This window comes from Pinus tabuliformis, chromosome 2_1, assembly GCF_031772625.1.
Source record: "Pinus tabuliformis cultivar Carrire ecotype Pingquan chromosome 2_1, CPIR1, whole genome shotgun sequence".
Classification (NCBI taxonomy): Eukaryota; Viridiplantae; Streptophyta; class Pinopsida; order Pinales; family Pinaceae; genus Pinus; species Pinus tabuliformis.
The window spans coordinates 354871242-354891940 of record NC_142299.1 but is presented as its reverse complement, the minus strand read 5'-3'; the positions used below and the strand labels follow the sequence as shown (position 1 = coordinate 354891940).

At 37.4% G+C, this 20699-nt stretch overlaps 1 protein-coding gene across 1 annotated transcript in view; it reads right to left on the bottom strand.

Moving 5' to 3' along the window:
- The window catches only part of LOC149200328 (cullin-1-like), a 121330-nt gene extending 101753 nt beyond the window's left edge, over window positions 1–19577 (bottom strand). Inside the window, exons 1-3 of the mRNA XM_089402656.1 lie at window positions 19208–19577; window positions 18667–18849; window positions 18399–18498 (exon numbers count right to left, since the gene is read on the bottom strand). Of these exons, the coding sequence (XP_089258782.1) occupies window positions 18399–18498; window positions 18667–18806 (240 nt within the window). The 5' untranslated portion in view covers window positions 18807–18849; window positions 19208–19577. The remainder of the gene's footprint in view (window positions 1–18398; window positions 18499–18666; window positions 18850–19207) is intronic.
- Between the last annotated feature and the right edge of the window lie 1122 nt (window positions 19578–20699).

Sequence of the window (20699 nt, the reverse complement as noted above, 5' to 3'; positions counted from 1 at the left end):
CAACCCTAAGCCTTGAAAAAACATTTTGCTCCTAGGTAGCCATATGTCGCGAACCACATATCAACATAAAGATCTAAAGGCTTTTTTAGACTCGTCAACTATCTAGGAATGCAAGCAACCCACCACTGTCCTCCAATCCCATTTATTCTTTCCACTTGAAATTTGGACAACTTTGGGCCAAACTGGTCTAGAAAAAAGAAACAAGCAAGTGATCCATAGTTTTCTCACTACTCTTGCATAAGATACATCTCCTAGGACCTTACATGTTTCTTTTTTGGCAACTATCCCATAATAATATTTTCTAACCACCGTAAAACTTTACACTTTAAAGGGCTTGTTAGCTTCCAAACTATCTTGTACCACCAAATTCTTTCCCTTCCTGACCACCTTCCATCTTTTGCAGAGTATCCCAAGTTTGCAGTGAATTCCCCAAACCCCTAGTTTATGGACCACTCGAAAAAAAATTCTTGATAATTAAGCTTTATGGTTGTTAAACACACACATTGCAAAAAGAGTATGAAAGATAAAACATGAGAGTGTATTTTTTATTAACAAAACATATACATTTATAGTACATGGTGTGACCGTTGGGTTCTACATCCGAAGGTCTCTTGGACTTCCTTTTGGTTGTTCAGCTTCCACACTAACCCAAAGAGGATTAGGTGTCCAACATTCCCCCCCTAATCCGAAGGGTTATGTACAAGTCCAAGAAGAGAGTTGTAATACAAAATCTGCAAAAATGCATGGCAGCACTAGGTTGAATGTGCTCTCTGAAATGTTGGTATAAAGGGCAGTGGTTTAAGGATGACCACCAACACTGGAACACTTAGTGCAGTTCCCGAAACTCTTCCAATTCTGGCATGAAGCTCAAGTCTTCTGCTAGAGGAAGTGTTCCTGATGTTTTGAAGAGGGAAACCTTCAACCATGAAAGGGAGGTCTCACCCCGCATAAAAGGGAGAATCTCAACCTAAAAAGGGAGGTCTCAACCTGTGATCATTTAAGGATGACCAACAACTCCGGAATGCTTAATGCAATTCCTAGAACTCTTCCAAAACAAGTAAGAAGCTTAAGTCTTCTGCTAGAGGAAGTGTCCCCAATTTTATTCCTGGAACTCTTTCGAAACTGGCAAGAAGTTGAAGTCTTTTGCTAGAGGAAGTGTCCCCAATTCTATTCCTGGAACTCTTCTGAAACTGGCAAGACGCTGAAGTCTTCTGCTAGAGGAAGTGTCCCAAATTACCAACTGAAGGCATGCTCAAGGGCATCTTTGTTTCTGGCTACAACTCTGAAACTAGTGTGGAAAGTTGTGGCTCAGGCTCGCTTGATGTGGCTTTGAAGCTTGTAGATGACCATCATTTCCCCCCTATCAGATACAAGGAGAGATGATGGAGAAAACTCAACTGCAAGACTGTTCAATACTCTAGAACAAGTTCTGACATGTGACTAGAATATCTTCTTGGCTGTTGATGCCCAATGCCAAGAAGCGATCCATCCAAGATGAATCTTTGTTCTTGCAGGAGGTTTGTTTCTGAAGCATCTGTTTGAAGAATCACTGGTTTTATGACAGTGCTTACATGGATGAAGATCAAAACAGTGATCTTTCAGATGGCCAACTCAATCATAGTGTTGGCATTTCACAATCTGTTGTTGTTGTTGTTGCTATGGAAGAGGGGCAGAATCTGGAACAACTGAAGGTGAACTGTCACGAGGAGCAGGTGAAGACGAACCATCTTGAAGAAATCCAATTCTGGCATGAAGCTCAAGCCACATGATGAGTTTGATAGGTACCTTTTCACTAAGCAACTACTGAAGAAATCCAATTTTGACGCACATGATGAGTTTGGATATGAAATCGGATTGGTTTGGAGTAGTCTGGAATATGAAAGGACAAGTCCTTGTCATATCCAAGACCAGTTATGTGCTTGTTATGGACAAGCTCTTCCCAAGGTCCAATGATGGGCTTGGGAAGTGCAAGCTGAATTTCTGCATCTGCATGCAAATCTGCTTCTGAAATGAGCACTAGATCTAAATCAACTTGCTGCTTATGGGAGTCTATTTCATTGTTCTGAACAGAGATAGGTTCAGAATGTTGACTCCAATGCTGTAATTCTTCCTACTGCAGTTGAGATTCAAGCTGCAAAAAATCAATCTGTTCTTGTGCATATTGTAGACAGGTCTGAATTTCAAAGAGAGAGTCTTTGTTGATTTTGACTCTGTTTTCGACACTAGAATGTATTAGTGTATTCAGTAACTCTAATACTCCATAAAGTCTTCCCATTTTATCAACAAATCAAACTCTGTTAAATACACTTATTTTCAAAGATATTAGAAGTTGCTCCAATTTCGATTTGCACCAGGTTTTGGCTGAATGGTGAAATCATACAACTTTTGGAATAAGGGGATAACTTCTATATACTTTAATACTCTACGGGAACTTCAACACTGAACACAAAAACTATAATGAGTTTTAAATACAATGCCACAACTGGGGCAGCAGCAACTGCAAACTTGCTTGGATCCTTCAAATACTCCTTCACTTTCTCGGCCAATGGAAAAGAATAGTCAAGTTCAATAGCGACTGCTAATACATTCTTGTAACCATTGATGATAGCATGTGGAACAGCTGCAATTGTGGGATAACAGATCGCCAGAGAAAGCGTTGTACATAATCTCATAAACTGCAACGTTGAAAGCACATAAGAAGCGCCTTACATTTGCTAATTTTGAAATCGCAGATGATGAAGTGCTCACCCTCAAAACCCTCGGGTGAAACTTTGTGACAAGTTTTTCCAAAATAAGTGCTTACAATATCATCAATTTCTTCATATAAAATAAGCAAGACTGTAGTGAATGGCAACGCGCAAAAAAACACGCAAAAACTTAGCACATTCAGGAGGACATCTATGTCAGCCCTTACAGGAAATAATCATTATTTCTCCACGAAATGAAACTATTGATCTTCAGTTCAACAGCAAGCAATGAATTAGCTTGCTTGAGATCTAACAGGCCAAACAGTGATAATTTTTTTTTTCGATATCATAAGTTTGACATCAAATGACCAAGGCTAGAAATTAGAAACAACTTTCTCTTCACTTACTCCCTCAAGAAATAGATATACCTTGATTTTTCCACTATCCTGATCCCAACTAAATGATCCAAGTGTTGTGTAGGATGCTTCCAGTCTTTTTGCAGCAGAGGTTTGTAAAGGTGCTGCTATCTTTATTGGACCTTTTGACTCTACAATTGTTGAAGCTCGTCAGTGAGCAAGGCCCGAATTCTAGGCCTTTTCGCAATGGTTAGCAAATGAGAAAGCTCCTCAATGTCTGCGTTCAAATCGCTCGTTGTGGTGTGCCAAAGTTGAACAGCGTATATATGCCAAAACAGTGTTTAAGAACAACGAATATATATATATATATATATATATATATCAAAACAACAGTTATGAAAACAGCGCATAGATCTCTGCCTTTGGCCTTGACATCTGTTGGGGTCGAAGATAGACACAATCACCGACTATGAAAAGCTGTATGGATTCATGAAGCGATTTGACAGCTTCCATGGGATCTTCCTCTCCCGCAGACTTCATACAAATCTTCAATAACTGCTTCCGAGAAATGCAAGAGCCCGTGCAATCTTTTGATTAGAAAATCGATTTGCATGATTACGTCCTCAGCAGAGATGTTCAGACACAGGGGGTCTCTCGCATATTTATTCCTCTTGCCAGCGATTGTCATGGATCACCATCTGTCGGACATGGGATTGCACGAGTATAACCACTCGCCACCTTTGCAGAAACCACAAATTGAACGTGTTGAAGCAAACAGCCTTCGTTCGACTGTCACGGGACCGCAGCTCCTGTAGGTAGCAAATTCTTTGGATGCAGGCTTGTGATATCCCTATCCTTCACGGTTGAGAGCAATCTAGGGAAAAATGACCAAAGTCACCGCACTGATAACAGCGGCCCCCTTCACTGCCATCGTCGCCACCAGCACCAACACCGCCACGTTTGGTCTGAGTTTTCAAACCTAGGGTTAGATTCATCTCAATGCTTTAATAATGGGCAAGGTTTATGGAGGAAAGCGAAGCTTTCATACGATTTCAATTGCAATGACAGACATAGAAAGGCGCACCGGTTCGTTTGTATGGCAGGTGATTAATACGCAACACTGGGAGTATCGAGGTCCGCAAACACAAAGGAGATTAAATCGGCTTACAGAAGACTCGCTCTCCAGTATCACCCTGATGTGAACAAAGACCCTGGAGCAATCTGTGGGACGAGACTGGTGGTATGTGTAATAATGAAAACGCAATGGGTATTCAACCTCGCAGAATACAATGGCGGTAAGACCAGAGAATACAATGGCGTTTTCAATACATTGATAGCATTTCAACACAGTACAACAGATACCACGACCTTCTCGGAGGCTCCTCCAGGCGACGGTAATACTGGAGAGAAAATCTTCAAAAGAAATGCGCGCAATGCCAGAGAGCAGCGTTATTAGACTGTGTCAGAATAATGGACAGAGAGTAGCGTTTTGTATGCAGGTGGATCAGCGTAGCAGAGAATAATGATAGTGAATAGCAGGTGGAGCAGCGACAGGAGTAATAATAGTGAATAGCAAGTGGAGCAGCGGCAGGAGTAATAATAGTGAATAGCAGGTGGAATAATGATGCGTTCAGGCCAATGGAAGCATCAGCGTCAGAGCTGCCAGGATTTTCTATTTGGGTTAGTGTGTGCAAAGAATGCAGCTAAAATATGGTTGATAGGATTTCAGAATAGAGAATTTAAGTCGCAGAGGGTCGGGACTGCTCACAACAGAGGAATGTCAACGTTGATAGAGGTAACAACCTCTATTCTAAGAAATGCTCAAAAAGGTATAATCATGAGGAGAGCATCGGGTTACAAAGGCCACAAAAACAAGTGGCTCACACTTTAGCAGGGCAGGAGATCGCCTGCTCTGGTACCATGTTAAACACACACATGGCAAAAAGAGTACGAAAGATAAAACATGAGAGTGTATTTTTTATTAACAAAACATATACATTTATAGTACATGGTGTGACCGTTGGGTTCCACATCCCAAGGTCTCTTGGACTTCCTTTTGGCTGTTCAGCTTCCACACTAACCCATAAAGGATTAGGTGTCCAACAATGGCACTAGAATCTCGAACTTTTTACAAAATGTTTGCATTCCTCAACTTTTTCTCCCTACAAATTCAAATCATCTGCCTATTCCCTACCCCAAGACCAGACAATTCTTCCATCATTTGATGTTGCACCCTTCGGAGTGTAGATACCCATGAAATAATAGTCTCTTATTTAATTCTTTAGACAATCTATAACTTCCTTTGCATCCAAGCCAGATGTCTTCCCATATCTCACTTTATTCCCCAAGGAAAAGCTTGATTTATGACAACACTTTGTAGTATGAAATTTGAATAGAACTATTGCTTCAAGAAAAGGGGATAGCGTGATAATATGGGAAAAAGAAAAATGTGATGAAAATCTTGATATGTAAAATGGCATGTTTTTACCAAGTGATAGTTGAAAGGCTAACAAAACAAGGTCAAAGATGTTATTAATCTTTACGAGCATGGATAACATGTTTTATTGCTTGAACTAATTTTGTCTAACGATGAAGAGAACTTTAATCATTTAATATTTACCAAAATTGAAGAGCATATTTGGATTTGACGCAAACATTTGCTAATTAGCATAATACCCAAGGGCACTAATAAACTATCAAACCATCTAAAGATGGATTATTTGACTAGAAAATAACATAACAATGAAAAAAAAAACAAGTGGAAACTTTGTGCACTAATCCATATCCAATGACTAACCAGAGAAGGAAAAAACCTAACCATCAAGAAGCAATGGTCATGAATGGTAGAAAGTTTGAGAGTTAGACACTAATGAATTTTCAAACTGCCTTAAGCTTGTTTCAATTTTGCAACACATTGCACAGTTGAATATTTCTTAGATTATACGTTGTCTCCATTGCAAAACACCAATGCCATTCATTTAGAAAACATGAAAATGCTCAGTAACATAAATTCATGGAACAACCACTACCATTAACCAAAGCAACAAACAATGTACGTTATGCTACATGAACACCAAGTTGCAATACATAACACCAAGACCCCTCACTATTGAGAAATTTAGGGCATCAAGATTAGGTGATTTCTGTATTAATGATAACTGCTTGTTAATTCTTTTTACTATTTGGATTAGGATCTTCTTTTACTTATGTTAGTATAGTGTTATTCTTCATAAAACAGCTATCAATGCATAAACCATAAAGAGACAAGAGACAAGAGACACATATTATAAGCTATCAACAAGGGCCAAAAACTCCCACTTGAGAAGAAAACCCGAACAAATTCTTCTTCTTATAGAGACTTCAATTGACAAACACCAAGATCAAGACCCTTGACGTATTTGCCACTCCAATACCAAGACACAAAGCTTCCTTGATGAGATACTTTGTCAATGATAGTCAACCTTTTGCTCCTTCCTCCTCCTCAACTTCTTTTCAACTTCGGCTTCCTTCTGCTTCAAAGCTTCGCTTATTTCGGCCTCCTTGATCATAAACCCTAACTCATGCATATAACCTTCTCTTATACCTTGTTTTCCTTCGCTTTAGTAGGAGGTCTCTTCCTTGGTAACTCGACTTGTAATATACCCTTGCTTCCTCCTTGACTTAACCTTCCAATAGGACTGCAAAACTTCGGCCTTTTCTACAATAGAGACAGTCCCTTTACTTTGCACGTGTGAGATCAAAGTGACCCAAAAACAGATCCAAATGATGCCAAGGACTTTGCTCTCCTTCTTTCCCTTCTTCGTTGATGATTAGGCTCTCTTCTAAGTGATCTTTGCACACCTTGATTTCAGACCTGCTTGACTGAAATTCTCTACTCTGCAATGAGGTCGAGTTGCCTATTTATAGTTGTTGGAGCCTCCATAATAAGCCGACTTGATAGTGAGCTAGGCCGACATGTCTTTAGGAGAGGTATCATCACTTTATTTAACGTCGACTTGCTAGGAGATTCTTGTGCTTTCCTTTGAGGGTCTTTTAACTCTTTTAATGACTTATACAAATATGTACATGCCCAAGAAGGGTCCTTCATACATGACATTAACTCAAATTGACTTTTATGACTAGATGACAACTTAAACTTTAAAGGTTTACAATGGGAACCTTAACTAAAATAAAATTCCTTGATCATGAAACCCATCATTCAAGTACTACAAAAATAGTTTTATTTTCTTCTTTCCATCAATTACATAAAATCACAATTACACGTCATTATGAAAACTGAACCTAGTTACACTTTTCAACACTCTTTCTTAACTAGGGAGGTATTCATAATGGTACTTGGTCATTCTCAATCTGAATAATTTCATAAGAAGAGTCAAATTGGTAACCCATTAGTTTAGCATCATATCAACCAGCATTGTAACATATCAAGGCCTTGACTAACAACTCCATCTCTCCACGAGATCTGAGCTCAATGTTGGCGAGACCAATGATGTATAGAGTCTAGACACCCTCATCATTATCTCTCTTGGAACATACCTCACCCGGGTTCTCAAGGTGTATTCCACTGGGACTATTCTTATCCTGGATTCCCATGTTGAAGAATTTAGGGCAGGCATAGTTACATTGATTCTTCGTTACATGATAACAATTTGTGAAGTGTTTAGACAATTTATCTTAGCTTGATGTTTACTTCATTATTAACATGTATATGTTAGCTTCATCAAACTGCTATCAAAACCAAAAAGAGACAAGAACACAAATGTTTTGGCTTTCTGCCAAGGCCAAAACCTCTCCCTCTTGGAGAGGAAAACCCATGCAAAATTCTTCTTATAGAGATTCCATTGACGAATACCAAGACCATGACCCTTGACACAATTTGCCTCTCCAAGACCAAGCCATCAATCCTCTTCCTTGAGCACTGCTGAGATCATCATCTTGTTGCTCCTCCAGCTAGGTCACTGCTGCACCATGATTGCTTCATTAAGATCTTCTTTACTGCTGTAGCCTTCATCGAGGTTATGATATCATGTTGAGACACCAAGACCTTGACACTACTCCTTTCTCATCATGACGAGGCTGCTCCTTCTCATTACACCGAAACTGAGATCATTGATCTATTAGATCAATATCTATAGCTGTTGTGATTACTGCTCTTTGTAGCACGTCAAGACTACATCATATTCAATCCGAATGTTGTGGTAACCAATGAGACTGTATGTCTCTTCTCATAGGTCTGTCGAGGGTTTCTGCCATCATAGAAACTCATCGAGATAGTATAGATCATCTTTATGTAACCCTAACTACTGCAATACATTGTGTCGAGGCTGCTACAGGTATATCATAGTATGTGTGAAGGCCGAGGGTATTCTATTCATAGTGACTGTGTCCTCATGCCGAGAATCATCACTTCACTTGAGTGCCCAGATCACACGCTGCCTGATCTACTCTTATCCATCCAAGGACATCACAAGTATGTCGAGAGGAAGATGATCTAGGTTTTCTCGTCCTTACACCCATCCGAGGAGGCAGTTGAACCCTTCATGGGTATTTATAGTGGTGAGGCTTCCATATATGAGCCGACGTGATCCATGAACCGACGTGACTATTGCTTCAAGCCGACATGACATGTATTTATTTAATTCATTTATTTGGAGCCGACATGACCATCTCCTTATCGTTTTGCTTGCAGACTTTGATAGGCTTGCTTTGAGGCATTGATCTTGGTCTTGGAGGGTTGTCACATAACGTTCAAGATGTACATATTTACATGAACTCATGAAGAGTTTCTATACACATGACATGACTCTTTGATATTTAAATAAATCCTAACGACATCAAGAAGAAGTCTTTTACCTAGAGACATTTCTTGCTCATGAAACCCATGTAGCAAGAGTCCAAAAATAATTTATTTCCTTTTATTACATCAAATACAAAGATCATGTCACTATAAAGACCGAACCTAGTTACACTTTCTTTAACACTCCCTCTTAACTAGGGAGGTATTCATAACGGTACTTGGTCATTCTCAATCTGAAGAATTTCTCACAAGAAGAATCAGATTTGCAATCCATCAATAGCATCATTTCAACCAACATTGTTTCCATTTAGCAAGGCCTTGACTAACAACTCCATCTCTCACTTAGATCGGAGCACAATGTTGGCGAGACCAATGAATGATAGACACACATCACCATTGTCTCTCTTAGGGTCATACCCACCCGGGTGTTCTCTGAGTATGCCCTACTAGGAGTATTCTCATCTTGGATTACCAACCCTGAAGAATATCGATCCTCTTGCCCACTCTTGTTTTGGATGCCCTACCACATTCTCAAAGAGTGTCAGATGCCAGATGATTACACAATCCTCCATTCTTTCTTCCAAACTAAAGACAAGAATGTTGTGTCTAACTCTCCCTCTCAACTAAGGACGAGTTCCAAGTTTCTCTTTACTCAGAAACTTGCTCGAGTTCCTTTTACTTATAGGAACCTCTCAGAGATCCCTCTTACCTAGGGACTCTATCATAAGTGCTTTATAGGGTCTTCTAGTTAACTGACGATCCAAGACTTCAATGTCATCAATTTCTTCACATGTAGGGTTCATCCATCCATCACTTTCCTATGCCATGTCATTCCTTTTTTTCCGGAAAGTATCCTCCTTGGCTTTACCTCTGGGGCTTCCTTCATAAGCTCATCTGTCTCTACTTTCCTTCAACAATGATTGCTCTAGATCACAAGGTACATAGTTGTGACATCCTTCACAACTCTCCTTTCCTTGATCCTGCACACATACCCAGACTTTTCCAAGAGGTCGAACACCAAAAACAAATCACACATTACCTTTTGGTGATGGCCTTTTTCTAGTGACATCTTCTTGTAGGTATCAATCATCCTGCATATATGTTGACACATCTCCCAATGTTATCTGTTGTCAAGGGTCTTCATCTTTTCAGACTTCCATCAGAGTCTTCACATTATTCCGGGAGATTTCCTGGTCAAGACTTCCTAATCCTCTAGATGTTGATTGCCTCCATCATGGTTGCATAATTCACGATCTCTTCCATCCTCACATCCTTCATTCCCAGGAGCTCTCAGAGTTCTTCAATGGTCTTCAACTACCTCATACTACATTATGAGGACATATTATGTTGATTTCATCTAGTTTGACTTCTGTCTTTTTGCATCCTTTCAGAGGAAGAGATCCTTTCCCTTTTGATCATGCCCAATCCATTTTACCTGCAACCATATATCATGACATTATGATATCAAATACAAATATAAGCATACATACCTCATTTTCCCTTCAGGCTACTTTTCAGCAGCTTTCTTGATTGAACAGATCTTCAATCCCTTGATCTGCTTCATCATGTCATCAGTCCTTTGTCTCATGATTTTCATAAGTTGGAAATCCTGATGAAACATTTGTTGCCTTCCCGGACTAGGAGATCCTCCGCTAAGGTTTCTATCAGAGATCCTTCAAGATCTAGTATGACTTAGTATGGCACCATGGTGCAACAATGGCACATAATGCAGTATAGTGATGGGTACAGTCATGATTAATGAAGCGTGATGAGATGCAGCGTAGTGATAATGGGTGCAGCATGGTGCAGCGCGGTGAGGTGCAGCATGATGACAAAACGCAGCACAACAATAGGTGAAGGAGTCACCTTGGAGAATCAGTTGAAGTAGCATGTCTTCAACTGGTCTGATGTATCATCTTCTTAGAGATGATCTATGCTCTTATCTAGATAAGTCAAAGTGTTGACTTCTGTTGTAAACGTACTCTCTCTCTCTCTGTTGAACTATTGAAGAACATATAAGAAGAATTGATCAAGGGTCCCCACATTGGGGTTTGTCCCTGGCTAGCGCCACATCTTGTGTCCTCTTGTCTTGGCTTGTCTTCAGCAATTTATGTTTATGTTATATCTGCAGTTTACTTTAATGCTAATGTTATTGCCAATCTAGAAAAGATATTGAGCTAACTATGAAAATTGAAATAAATTGCTCTAAGCATACAACATACCTAAAATTAACAACAACCCACACAGCTCTCGCCCTTCTCGACAGCCACTCAACACAGCCCTCTCAATCCACCTATGCGACCACTCAGTGGTTGCGGCCTAGTCAGGTACTGCAACAAACAATTATGTCGACCACTATGACCCATAGTTGCACCTCCTTGCGCTTGCTCGTCACACGGCCTCGACAATTTGTTGCACCAGCCAGCTCCTTTTGGCTCAGCGCTAGTGCTGGTCAATTGTCAGTCGTCAACTTGTGAGCAACTCGAACCACCATCCATTGCTTGATCCAACTTTCAGCTGTTCTCACCTGTCGGTTTGTTGTCCCACTACTGTGCCTACGCCCCACTTTTCTGACTCCCTGTTTGGCCAATGTTTCAATCCACTTCTTCACCTCAATGAGCATCACCCAATGCACTGGCTACTAAAATACAATTATCTAGAAATCATGAAAAATTGATCAGTTGCAACTAACACTCATGGATATGGTCATAGATTAACGACTTATTCTACGTAGTTAATCCCAAAGAATGGCATCTAATATGTTGCACTTCGAAAGCCCCTCACTGCATAGAGAAACATTGTTGGCAATTGGAAAACTATGAGAATATGCAAAGAGATGAGTAGAAAAATGAGTGATCAAATGCTATCATTGTGATAACAACATACAAGAGTGTTGTGTGTGTGTGTTTATACAATGCAAGGTAATAATGGGAGAAATAAGGCATATGTGATGTTAATGTTACATTAAAGAGTTTAGGAGAGTAGTTCTACCGAGAATAATGGGACAAATAAGTCATATGTAATAATACAATAATGACAAGTTAATGTTGCATTTAGAGGTTAGGAGAGTAATTCCTAACGAGAGTAGTTATCGTTAGGAACTACTCTCCTAACCTCTTTAATGCAACATTAACTTGTCATATTGTATTATTACATGACTTATTTCTCCCATTATTACCTTTCATTATATCATTACTCTCAGACATATCCCAACTTTGGATAAAATATATTAATGAAGGTGTATTTTCTGCTTGACGAATCTATATCTAGGTTTTAGAGCCCACCTATGTGATCAATATATTGTAAGTTACTGCATCGTGTATTTGGTGACTTTGGGACACCATGCCAAGTTGAATCACAATAATACAACCAAATTCATGTGGTGAAAAACAAAATAAATCTAAACAAGTTTGGTACAAGGTATATGCGGATGATGTGAATTATTAAGTCAAGAATCAAAGAATTGTGCTAGAAACAATGATATTTTTGGAGATAGTTACCTAAGAAACAAACACAATGAAAGATTTTTTGAGGTAATTAGCTAAGAAACAAACAAATAAAAGGCAAAACAAAAAATGAGGATATGAACCCCAATGTAAAGCAAAGATCTAAGCCCTTCTCATCCTCTTGTTTTCTTATTCTTACTAATGGTTCTCAATTATTTTCTTGTGTAGGTCATGCCAATTTGATGAAATCTCATTAATTTGGGGATGAGTTTGTATCTTGAGAAAATCCTTGAGTATTGAGCGATTAACTATGCATCCATTTGGTAGCACTTAGCCATGCATTCCAGTTGTTAACAAGTGTGTTCACAAAGGGATTCACAACATCAAGTTAGTCCAATTGCTTTTTTATATCTGAAAAGATTCAAGTCTTCCATGAAATATTATGAAAGTGTTCAAAATTCAAATGTAAACTATTGAGAGACATTAAATCTTGAATTTTTTTGCTACTATACTTGGATCAATTTTTTTCTTCAAATAAATATTATGAATAACTATTTCTTTTATGTAATAACATAAATCTAGGCATGGATGTTTTATTTCATTTGGATGATGTAATCTAAAAATAATGGACTCAAGTGTAGAGTTATCCCTCATTGCCAACATCATTTTTCTTTTTGGCCTACAATAATGTGCCATGTTGACCTTATAGAAAGTCCCTAGTTGTCTAACATAATATGTGCCAACAATGTTGGAATGATAAACAACACCAATTAGTAAAAGGAGAAAGTTATAGATAACAAAATAACCAAATGATATATAACTCTCAATTTGTGAGACTAGTGAATGTCAATATCTAATTCTTCTAATGATATGTTCAAATGTAATGGTTTGCAAGTTATTTTATGCAATTACCAAGAGCCTGCTATTGTATGCTACATTTAGATCTTTATCATGCAAAGTGGGTGACGATTAGTTGTGCCAGTGTATGCTCATGATATTAGGTGCAACATTTCTATAGCTTACTTATCGATAGAAATTCAACCCTAAAAAAAATTTTGCAAACCTTAGAAATAAAAATAAAATAATCCAACTTAGATGGTTAAACGCTTAACACCTAAAGTCTATGTGGACTGACCAAGTTCTTGAAGCTATGACAAAAAATAAGATTAATATGAAGGTGGGCCTATGTAGATTGACCAAGTTCTCGAAGCTATGACAAAAAAATACGATTAATATGAAGGTGGGCCACTACCTAGGATGTTAAAAACTAACACAAACTAAAATGCTGGGAAGATGCATATTGAAAATAATACAATTTTGAAGGGCTTTACATAAGAAATGGCCATGAAATACTATGGAAGAGTAAAATATTTCTTTGATTTTTCCTTTTTTTGTATGCCATTTACATCGCAAAAACATTTTCATCAACAAAGACAAGTCCCATTCTCCAAATATTTGAACTTCGTGGCATAAACTCACAAAATTATTTCATCAAACACTTGCCCTATCTCATCTCTGGTACAAAATCCAAAGTGGTTGTGTTAGCAATGAGCATTGATTCCCAAGAATCCAATTAGTGTCTTTTTCATACACAACATACTAAACAAGTTCATGTTTAGTCACTATTACATTGTTACCCATTACCAACAAAGTGCTTAAGGCATCCATGTTCCTACTAATGCACAAACAAAGATAAGATATTCCCAACAAAAATTGTCAAGCATCATATCTTCAATTTTTTAGCAGGGCAAACCTTTTATCCATACCCCCACCCCATAATAGCCTAAAAAATATAGGGGGTAGAGATAGAGAGAGAACTTTCCAAGAAAAAGGCCACATACAAAGTAAGCAAGGTTATAATAGAGGACCCCATTCCCTCCTTTTCAACCATATAATAAACAAAAATGTAGTTCACTCAAAAAATACAGAAACATTGTTGGCAATTGGCAAAGTTTTCGAAAGCAAATCTATAATAAGATTTTACCTTATATCCATTAAAAAACCAAGGTTCTACTACAGTAAAAACTAAAACCACGACATGCATCTAAAGGTTACTACAATTTGCATTATGTTTTCTCTCCATTCATTCAACTTTGCCTTGCATTTACTTTACCTAATTTAATAATTTCATTATCGAGAACAATGAGAGACTCCACCACTAGAAATACACAAAAAGAAAGATTACACAATGTATTGGAACATACTATCATGTTCAAAGTCAACAAACAACAACCAAGGCATCACCAAGGACCAATGGAAATAAAAACATCATCATAGCAACCAACACCAAAAATACCTATACAAACTTCAAATAAATATGGGAAAATTACTTTCTTGACCACATTTATTACTATAAAAGTCGAAAAAAAAGGATAGATAAGGGTTTCTAAAATGAGTGACCTTAAGTCAGCATTATAATATAACATTGACGAGAGAATTATAACAACGCCAATGTAGAATTGCATAAGTCAAGGTTTGGAAGACCGCCATAATGAAATTAAATAAATGTCAAGAGAATGAATGTAAATGCAAAGGTAATCAACATTAATATCTATAATCGGTTCATAAATGTTCCATAGTTTTTCAAATCCCTCCATTTCTAATGTCACTTGAAGGAAAATGACCCAAAATCAAATGGGGATTCAAAGCAATAGAAGTTGCTTACAAAGAATGAAATTTCTCAGGTTTTGTTACCATGATTCATGCATTATCCTTCAATGTTTCTCCATCTTGTTTGCAATCTAGGTAAGTTCATTTAACTAGAAAAACATGCTCATAGCTACTTTGAAATATATCTCACAAATCCAAGCAACTATAAATGAGTTGAATTTCAGCTTTGATGGAATGAATATCAACAGTTGTTATTATAACACAAAAATATAAAGTACAGCAAATGTTATGTGCATAGTTCCACCAAGTTTCTGGGACGTGGGGAAGGGGGAGCAAGGAAACACAGGAGCGGCATATGCAAAAGCTCCCCACAAATTTTAGGAAATGTGGGGGGAAGTCAGGGTCTTTAACACAAGGGCTGACAAAAATAGTAAAATACTAAAAGATTATAAATATATCATTGAAATTTTATAACTTAATTGTCTTTACCAATAAATAACACTTACATCATGAAGGATAAATCGATGAATCATATAACTGAAACAAATTTAAAACAAAAAGTGTGATACAATCATACATGTAACTCTAACATTGTACAATGAAAATAAAGTTTAAACCATATTGACGTTCCAACTATGAATACTAAATATTGAAATAAAAGTCAAGTATGATACATCAAGATTCAAATTTTTATTGAGTCAAGTCTAATATATCATATATCAAGATTCAAAACAAAATGAAGTCCGAAATAGAGAAGTTGATAACATAAGAACATATCAAATGACAAATGATCATAATTGCTCAAGGTAATGCCCCGCCAGTCTCTGCATCCAGCTACTGCATGAATAAATCAGGATCAACCATGTCACCATCTAAATCAAAATCACTTGCATTCTCAAACATGCTAAGTGGCACACCAACCAACCCCATCTATGTCTCATCAAGTCCCTCCTCCATATCTACTTGTGCATCATACTTTGGATCAACATCCCATCATGTTATTGGTCCCTTCAAATATGAAATAACCAAACCCCCCCGCATCGATTCGCAGTATATTTATAATATTTTATTAAAAAAAATTAGGGATTTGACCTTTTTTATGATTTGACCTCAAATTTTTTTGGAAACGCATTAAATGTTTCCTTCCCCCTTCGAGTTTCCTCGTGTTTCTGTTTTTTGGGGACATGGGGAAACATCCCCCAGACATCCCCACGTCCCAGAGAGCAAGGAAGCGCAGGGACGAGTTTCCCAGGTGGGGGGACGCGTCCCCGGAGCGCAAGGAAGCACGGGGATGTGTTTCCCAAGCGAGGGGATGTGTCCCCGTGGAACACTGGTTATATGTCAGTGACTTTATTAAGTGACATGTGACCATTGTTATATTTTAAGGTTAAGGTTAGGAGATTAGGTAGTTGCAACACCATAAACAACCTAGGGTATTATATACAATGTACTGAGTTGTGAGTAAATTGAAAGAGTGAAACTTGTGTATTGTGGGTAATCAAACTCGGGCTCCCACATGCTGTTATATACAATATACTAAGGCATGAGTAGCTTTTGTGAGTAGTATTTGTGTATCATAGATAGTAAGATAGTAAAGTTCAAGATATATATATATATATAATTTGAGTTTCGGCAGCATCACTGATACATAATGATATTTACTATTCCCTCCACATTTATGTGCGTGCATTATTTTGTTATGCACCCAGATAAATTCTTGGAGTGACCTCCACAACTAGTCTTAACGGGAATGGCACCTTGAAATTGGCAAAAGCATCCTCTAGAAGTCGGAACTAACATATTCATTGCATTAACTACTATTTGCAAATGAGAAGATCATTAATTTATAATGCAAAGGGAATATACAAACACAATGGCATGAATAGTAGAAAAAAGACCCTTGCAGCTTGTCAAACACAAAGGAGCTGTAGTATATACTACAAAGGAAAACTATAGACCCTTTTCTTTAATATCTTGAATCAGAAACAATTGTTTCAAGTAAAGCCAATTTGCTAAGCTCTAGCACTCTTTTAAAATAATATTCAAGGACACGTTATCATATAGAAGTACAGGGGAAAAATAGAGTTTGTTATGCTCTTCAACTGTGAGGAGATTACTGTTTCCCATTTTGATGCAAGCTTGCAACTGAAAGTAGAGAAATCAATGAACACAGTATCACAAGAGGACAAGAGAGACAAAGTTTGCCACACATAAAATTTGTAAACTCTACATATTAGGATGTGACAATGTATTAGCCCTTAGCAAAAAGATCCCAAAAAATATTCTTGAATAAATGGTTACATTCTCATATACTTGTTTTGGTGACATGTATGTTATTATGAGGTTAAGCACATGGAATGCATATCAGCCTCGTGGTAATTGTCTAAAATATATGAAATCTAACGAACTCCTGAAATCTCAGTTGCGGTGTTTGAGATTTACTTCCATATTATCTTCACGAAACAACAATAATTGATGAAAACAAATAGACCTGCTTGTGGGTCCAAATATAGAAATCCAATGTGAACTAACCACTTCCCCCCTGTCATCTTCATGTATCATTTTCCAGCCTACAATCATTACTATTTCAGGAGATGCCCTGGGCACTCCTTATCTTGCTAATTCTATTGATTGTACTCCGGAATCACCTTTCTTTGCTCTGCTGAGGATTCCATCTCCATGCAAAGCTTTTGGAGTTTTAACTTTTACACCGTGACTCACACAAAATCACTATATGTTTAAAGCATCTGTACTTGAGATATATATGACACAGAAGGTGAAACAAATCAAAAAACGAAGAAAAAAATGTCACCTGATCACTACTCACCAAAGTGGACGCACATTCTAACTATGGTTAAAATCTCACAGCCATTTGCAGGTTTTTGGTGGTTTCTGCTGTAAAAAAAGGGTTAATTTTTTCCAAAGCAATCTATATGTTTATAGACACTGCATGTTACAAAGTCCAACGAAACCCCCAGGTATTTCTCCTCATTTCAAGGATGTTACCCAAGGTAAACCGTAAAATCTTCGGAGCACAAGGCTGGTCAACAGCAAGGCTCAAAGCCATTACACAATATACTCAATAGGAGCCCAACATGCCATTGTGAGAACTGAACCTGGGAGAGGATAACAACCATTCCTAACAACAATCCAAGAAAACCCCAATTGACGCGCTCTCTCTCTATAATATAATGACCATGTACGTACATAACTTAAAGAAAAGAAGAAAAAAAATGCAAAGATACGTGCCATTGTCAAATGGATTGTATAACATACTTTTAGCTTTCATGTCGATTTTTCTTAGAAAGCATAGTAGGTCGTCGAATTTCAATAAGAAATTTAAATTCAAAGTGGAATTGCAAAACAAAATCAAAAATAACATCAAAGGTGGAAACGCTGCGGATCAAACTTAAAAAAATAAAACAATCATGCATAAAGAACAAATTTAAAACCATCATGAAATAAATGAAAGAATCTTGAAAGAAAACAGCAAAAAACTTACCATCGAAGTAATGTACTCTTCAAAAGACTCCCTGTATCTGTCATAGAGTTGCTGCGAATAATCCTGCGGAGGCTTTTGCGTGCACATGTTGTAAATAGTCCTGTGAATAAAGTAAAGGATAGCATACATCTTTGACATAAGGAGTAAAATTTGATAGCAATTGGAGAAACACTAAAATAAAACACATAAAAATATTGGATTCGTAATTCCAAGAGCCCCGGAGGAGCTAGAGCCAGTCAGAAGATTTATCGAGTAAAAAATAGGATACGTGTAAAGCATTATGTACTCCTCGGAATTGAAATGCTGTTCGGGAATTCCTTCCAGAATGTTCTTGAGCTTCGTAATTCCCTTCTGCATAAATTCCCATCCCGACTCCAGCTCTATAATCTTCCGCTCGCTCATCGTCATTTTCTAAATCTCAAACCCTCGACCTCGCCCCAAACAGGACACTCTGCCGGCAAGAAAAACCCTCGATTAAAAGTGCTTTTAACTCAGATAACAAACAGCCACGACAGACTCCAGCGATAGCAATATACCGACCGAAACCCTAGGTTTAAAAAACAAAAAAGGCAGCTTTTAACAGAGTAAAAGGGTGCAGGATCGGATCAATAGTTTCCGGACAGGATTTCGACAATTTCCAGCGATTATCACGGCCAAGCAAATATTGGGGCAAAAATGGCAGAATCAGAGAAATTTAACCACGAGCCACGGAATTTGCATTTTAACATCTGGCCACAGAGGATAGGACTTCGAATCTTAGAAAGGGTCAAGAAAGAATTTTGATTCAGTTAGATGAAGAAGAATCTTACCTTAATCCGTAGAGCCGAGCGCGTAATACCAGCAATTCATGACCTGCGACAGTCTCATACTAGGGCCGTGGCATCGTCCATCTCCAGTCTGCAGCTGCGCGGGATTGATCAGAGGGCGAATGCGTTGAGAAGAGAATGGTTTTTATTTGTGGATATGGGCATCGGGCCGCTTTTTCTTTACGAAAATAGGAGAGGTGAAAACGCTACAGATAAATATTTAACAGGCTCATGCTCGCACTGGATGCCTCTCAGCTGCTGTGTAGGCGAGGTGACTGCATCTCGTCTTTTCCCATCTTATTTCCCCTACCGTCAAAGTGTCGGTCTGTGCTGGTTAATAATTTGGGGAATTTACTTATATCGAGAAATTATCGGGAAATTTGGTTTTAAATAAATAATATGATGCTGATGGATTTATTCTGTCTACTTGTTGACGCCTCCCTGAAACGCTCGGCGAATTTTATTTGGGTTCCTTTGGATTAAATGAATGTTTGGATTTTTATTTGTGGTTGTATTAATGAGGTTTTGGCAATTTAATTTGATTTTTATTTCTCTAATTATTTATATGAGAGAGTTAAATTGATTTTTATTTCTTTAATGAGATAGTTAAGGTTGTGTTTGATATAATGTGGTTTTGGTAATTTAATTTGATTTTTAAGATAATGAGGTTTTGGTAATTTAATTTGATTTTTCTATTTTTGATTTGAATGTTGTGTTTTATATTTATATATATATAGCCAGGATGGTAAAATTTATACCTATCATTATCATGGAAGAGAAGAGGTTGGGTGTGATTTATTTTTATATTTTTCAAGATTATAAAAATTATATTTTTACTAAATTTTAAGAAATTTAGAATATATATATATTAATATATATAATTAAATATTATTTATAAATATATAATAAAATGTATTTATATAAATTTATTTTAATTTTAATTTTTTATTATGTCATGAATATTGATTATTTTTTATTAGTTTCGTCTATATGTTGATTTTTTTTTTTTTTTCTAAGGTTAAATTGTAGTTTTCAATTTGTTTTTACAATGACGTCAACCCGCTATCACTACGAGGGACGTCAATGGGTAGTCCTCGGGTGCATTATTCCACTTACAAAATTGCCTTCAACATACAACCTAGCTCAGAACATATTAAACGTTAGTGAAGCATTTTTGTATGAGAGGTATTGTTAGCAGGGAAAGCCCTAAGCACCTTCGGAAACACCAACCTTTGTAGCATAGCAACGAGGCGTCGTTATGGTTGTGACAATAGAATCTTAACTAGATTTGGCATTGATTATATGCAGTCGATAGTTTCCAATGTCCATGTTGTAGAAAATTTCCCACCAAATAATATCTCTTAGCTAACAAACTCTTTGTTCATGTAATCCTTCAGCTGCCTTGCATCACAAACATCTTCATGCAATTCAATTTATTGATTGTTATCAAAGTCGTCCTTCAAAAGCTTAATTTCATATAGGAATTTAACATTCG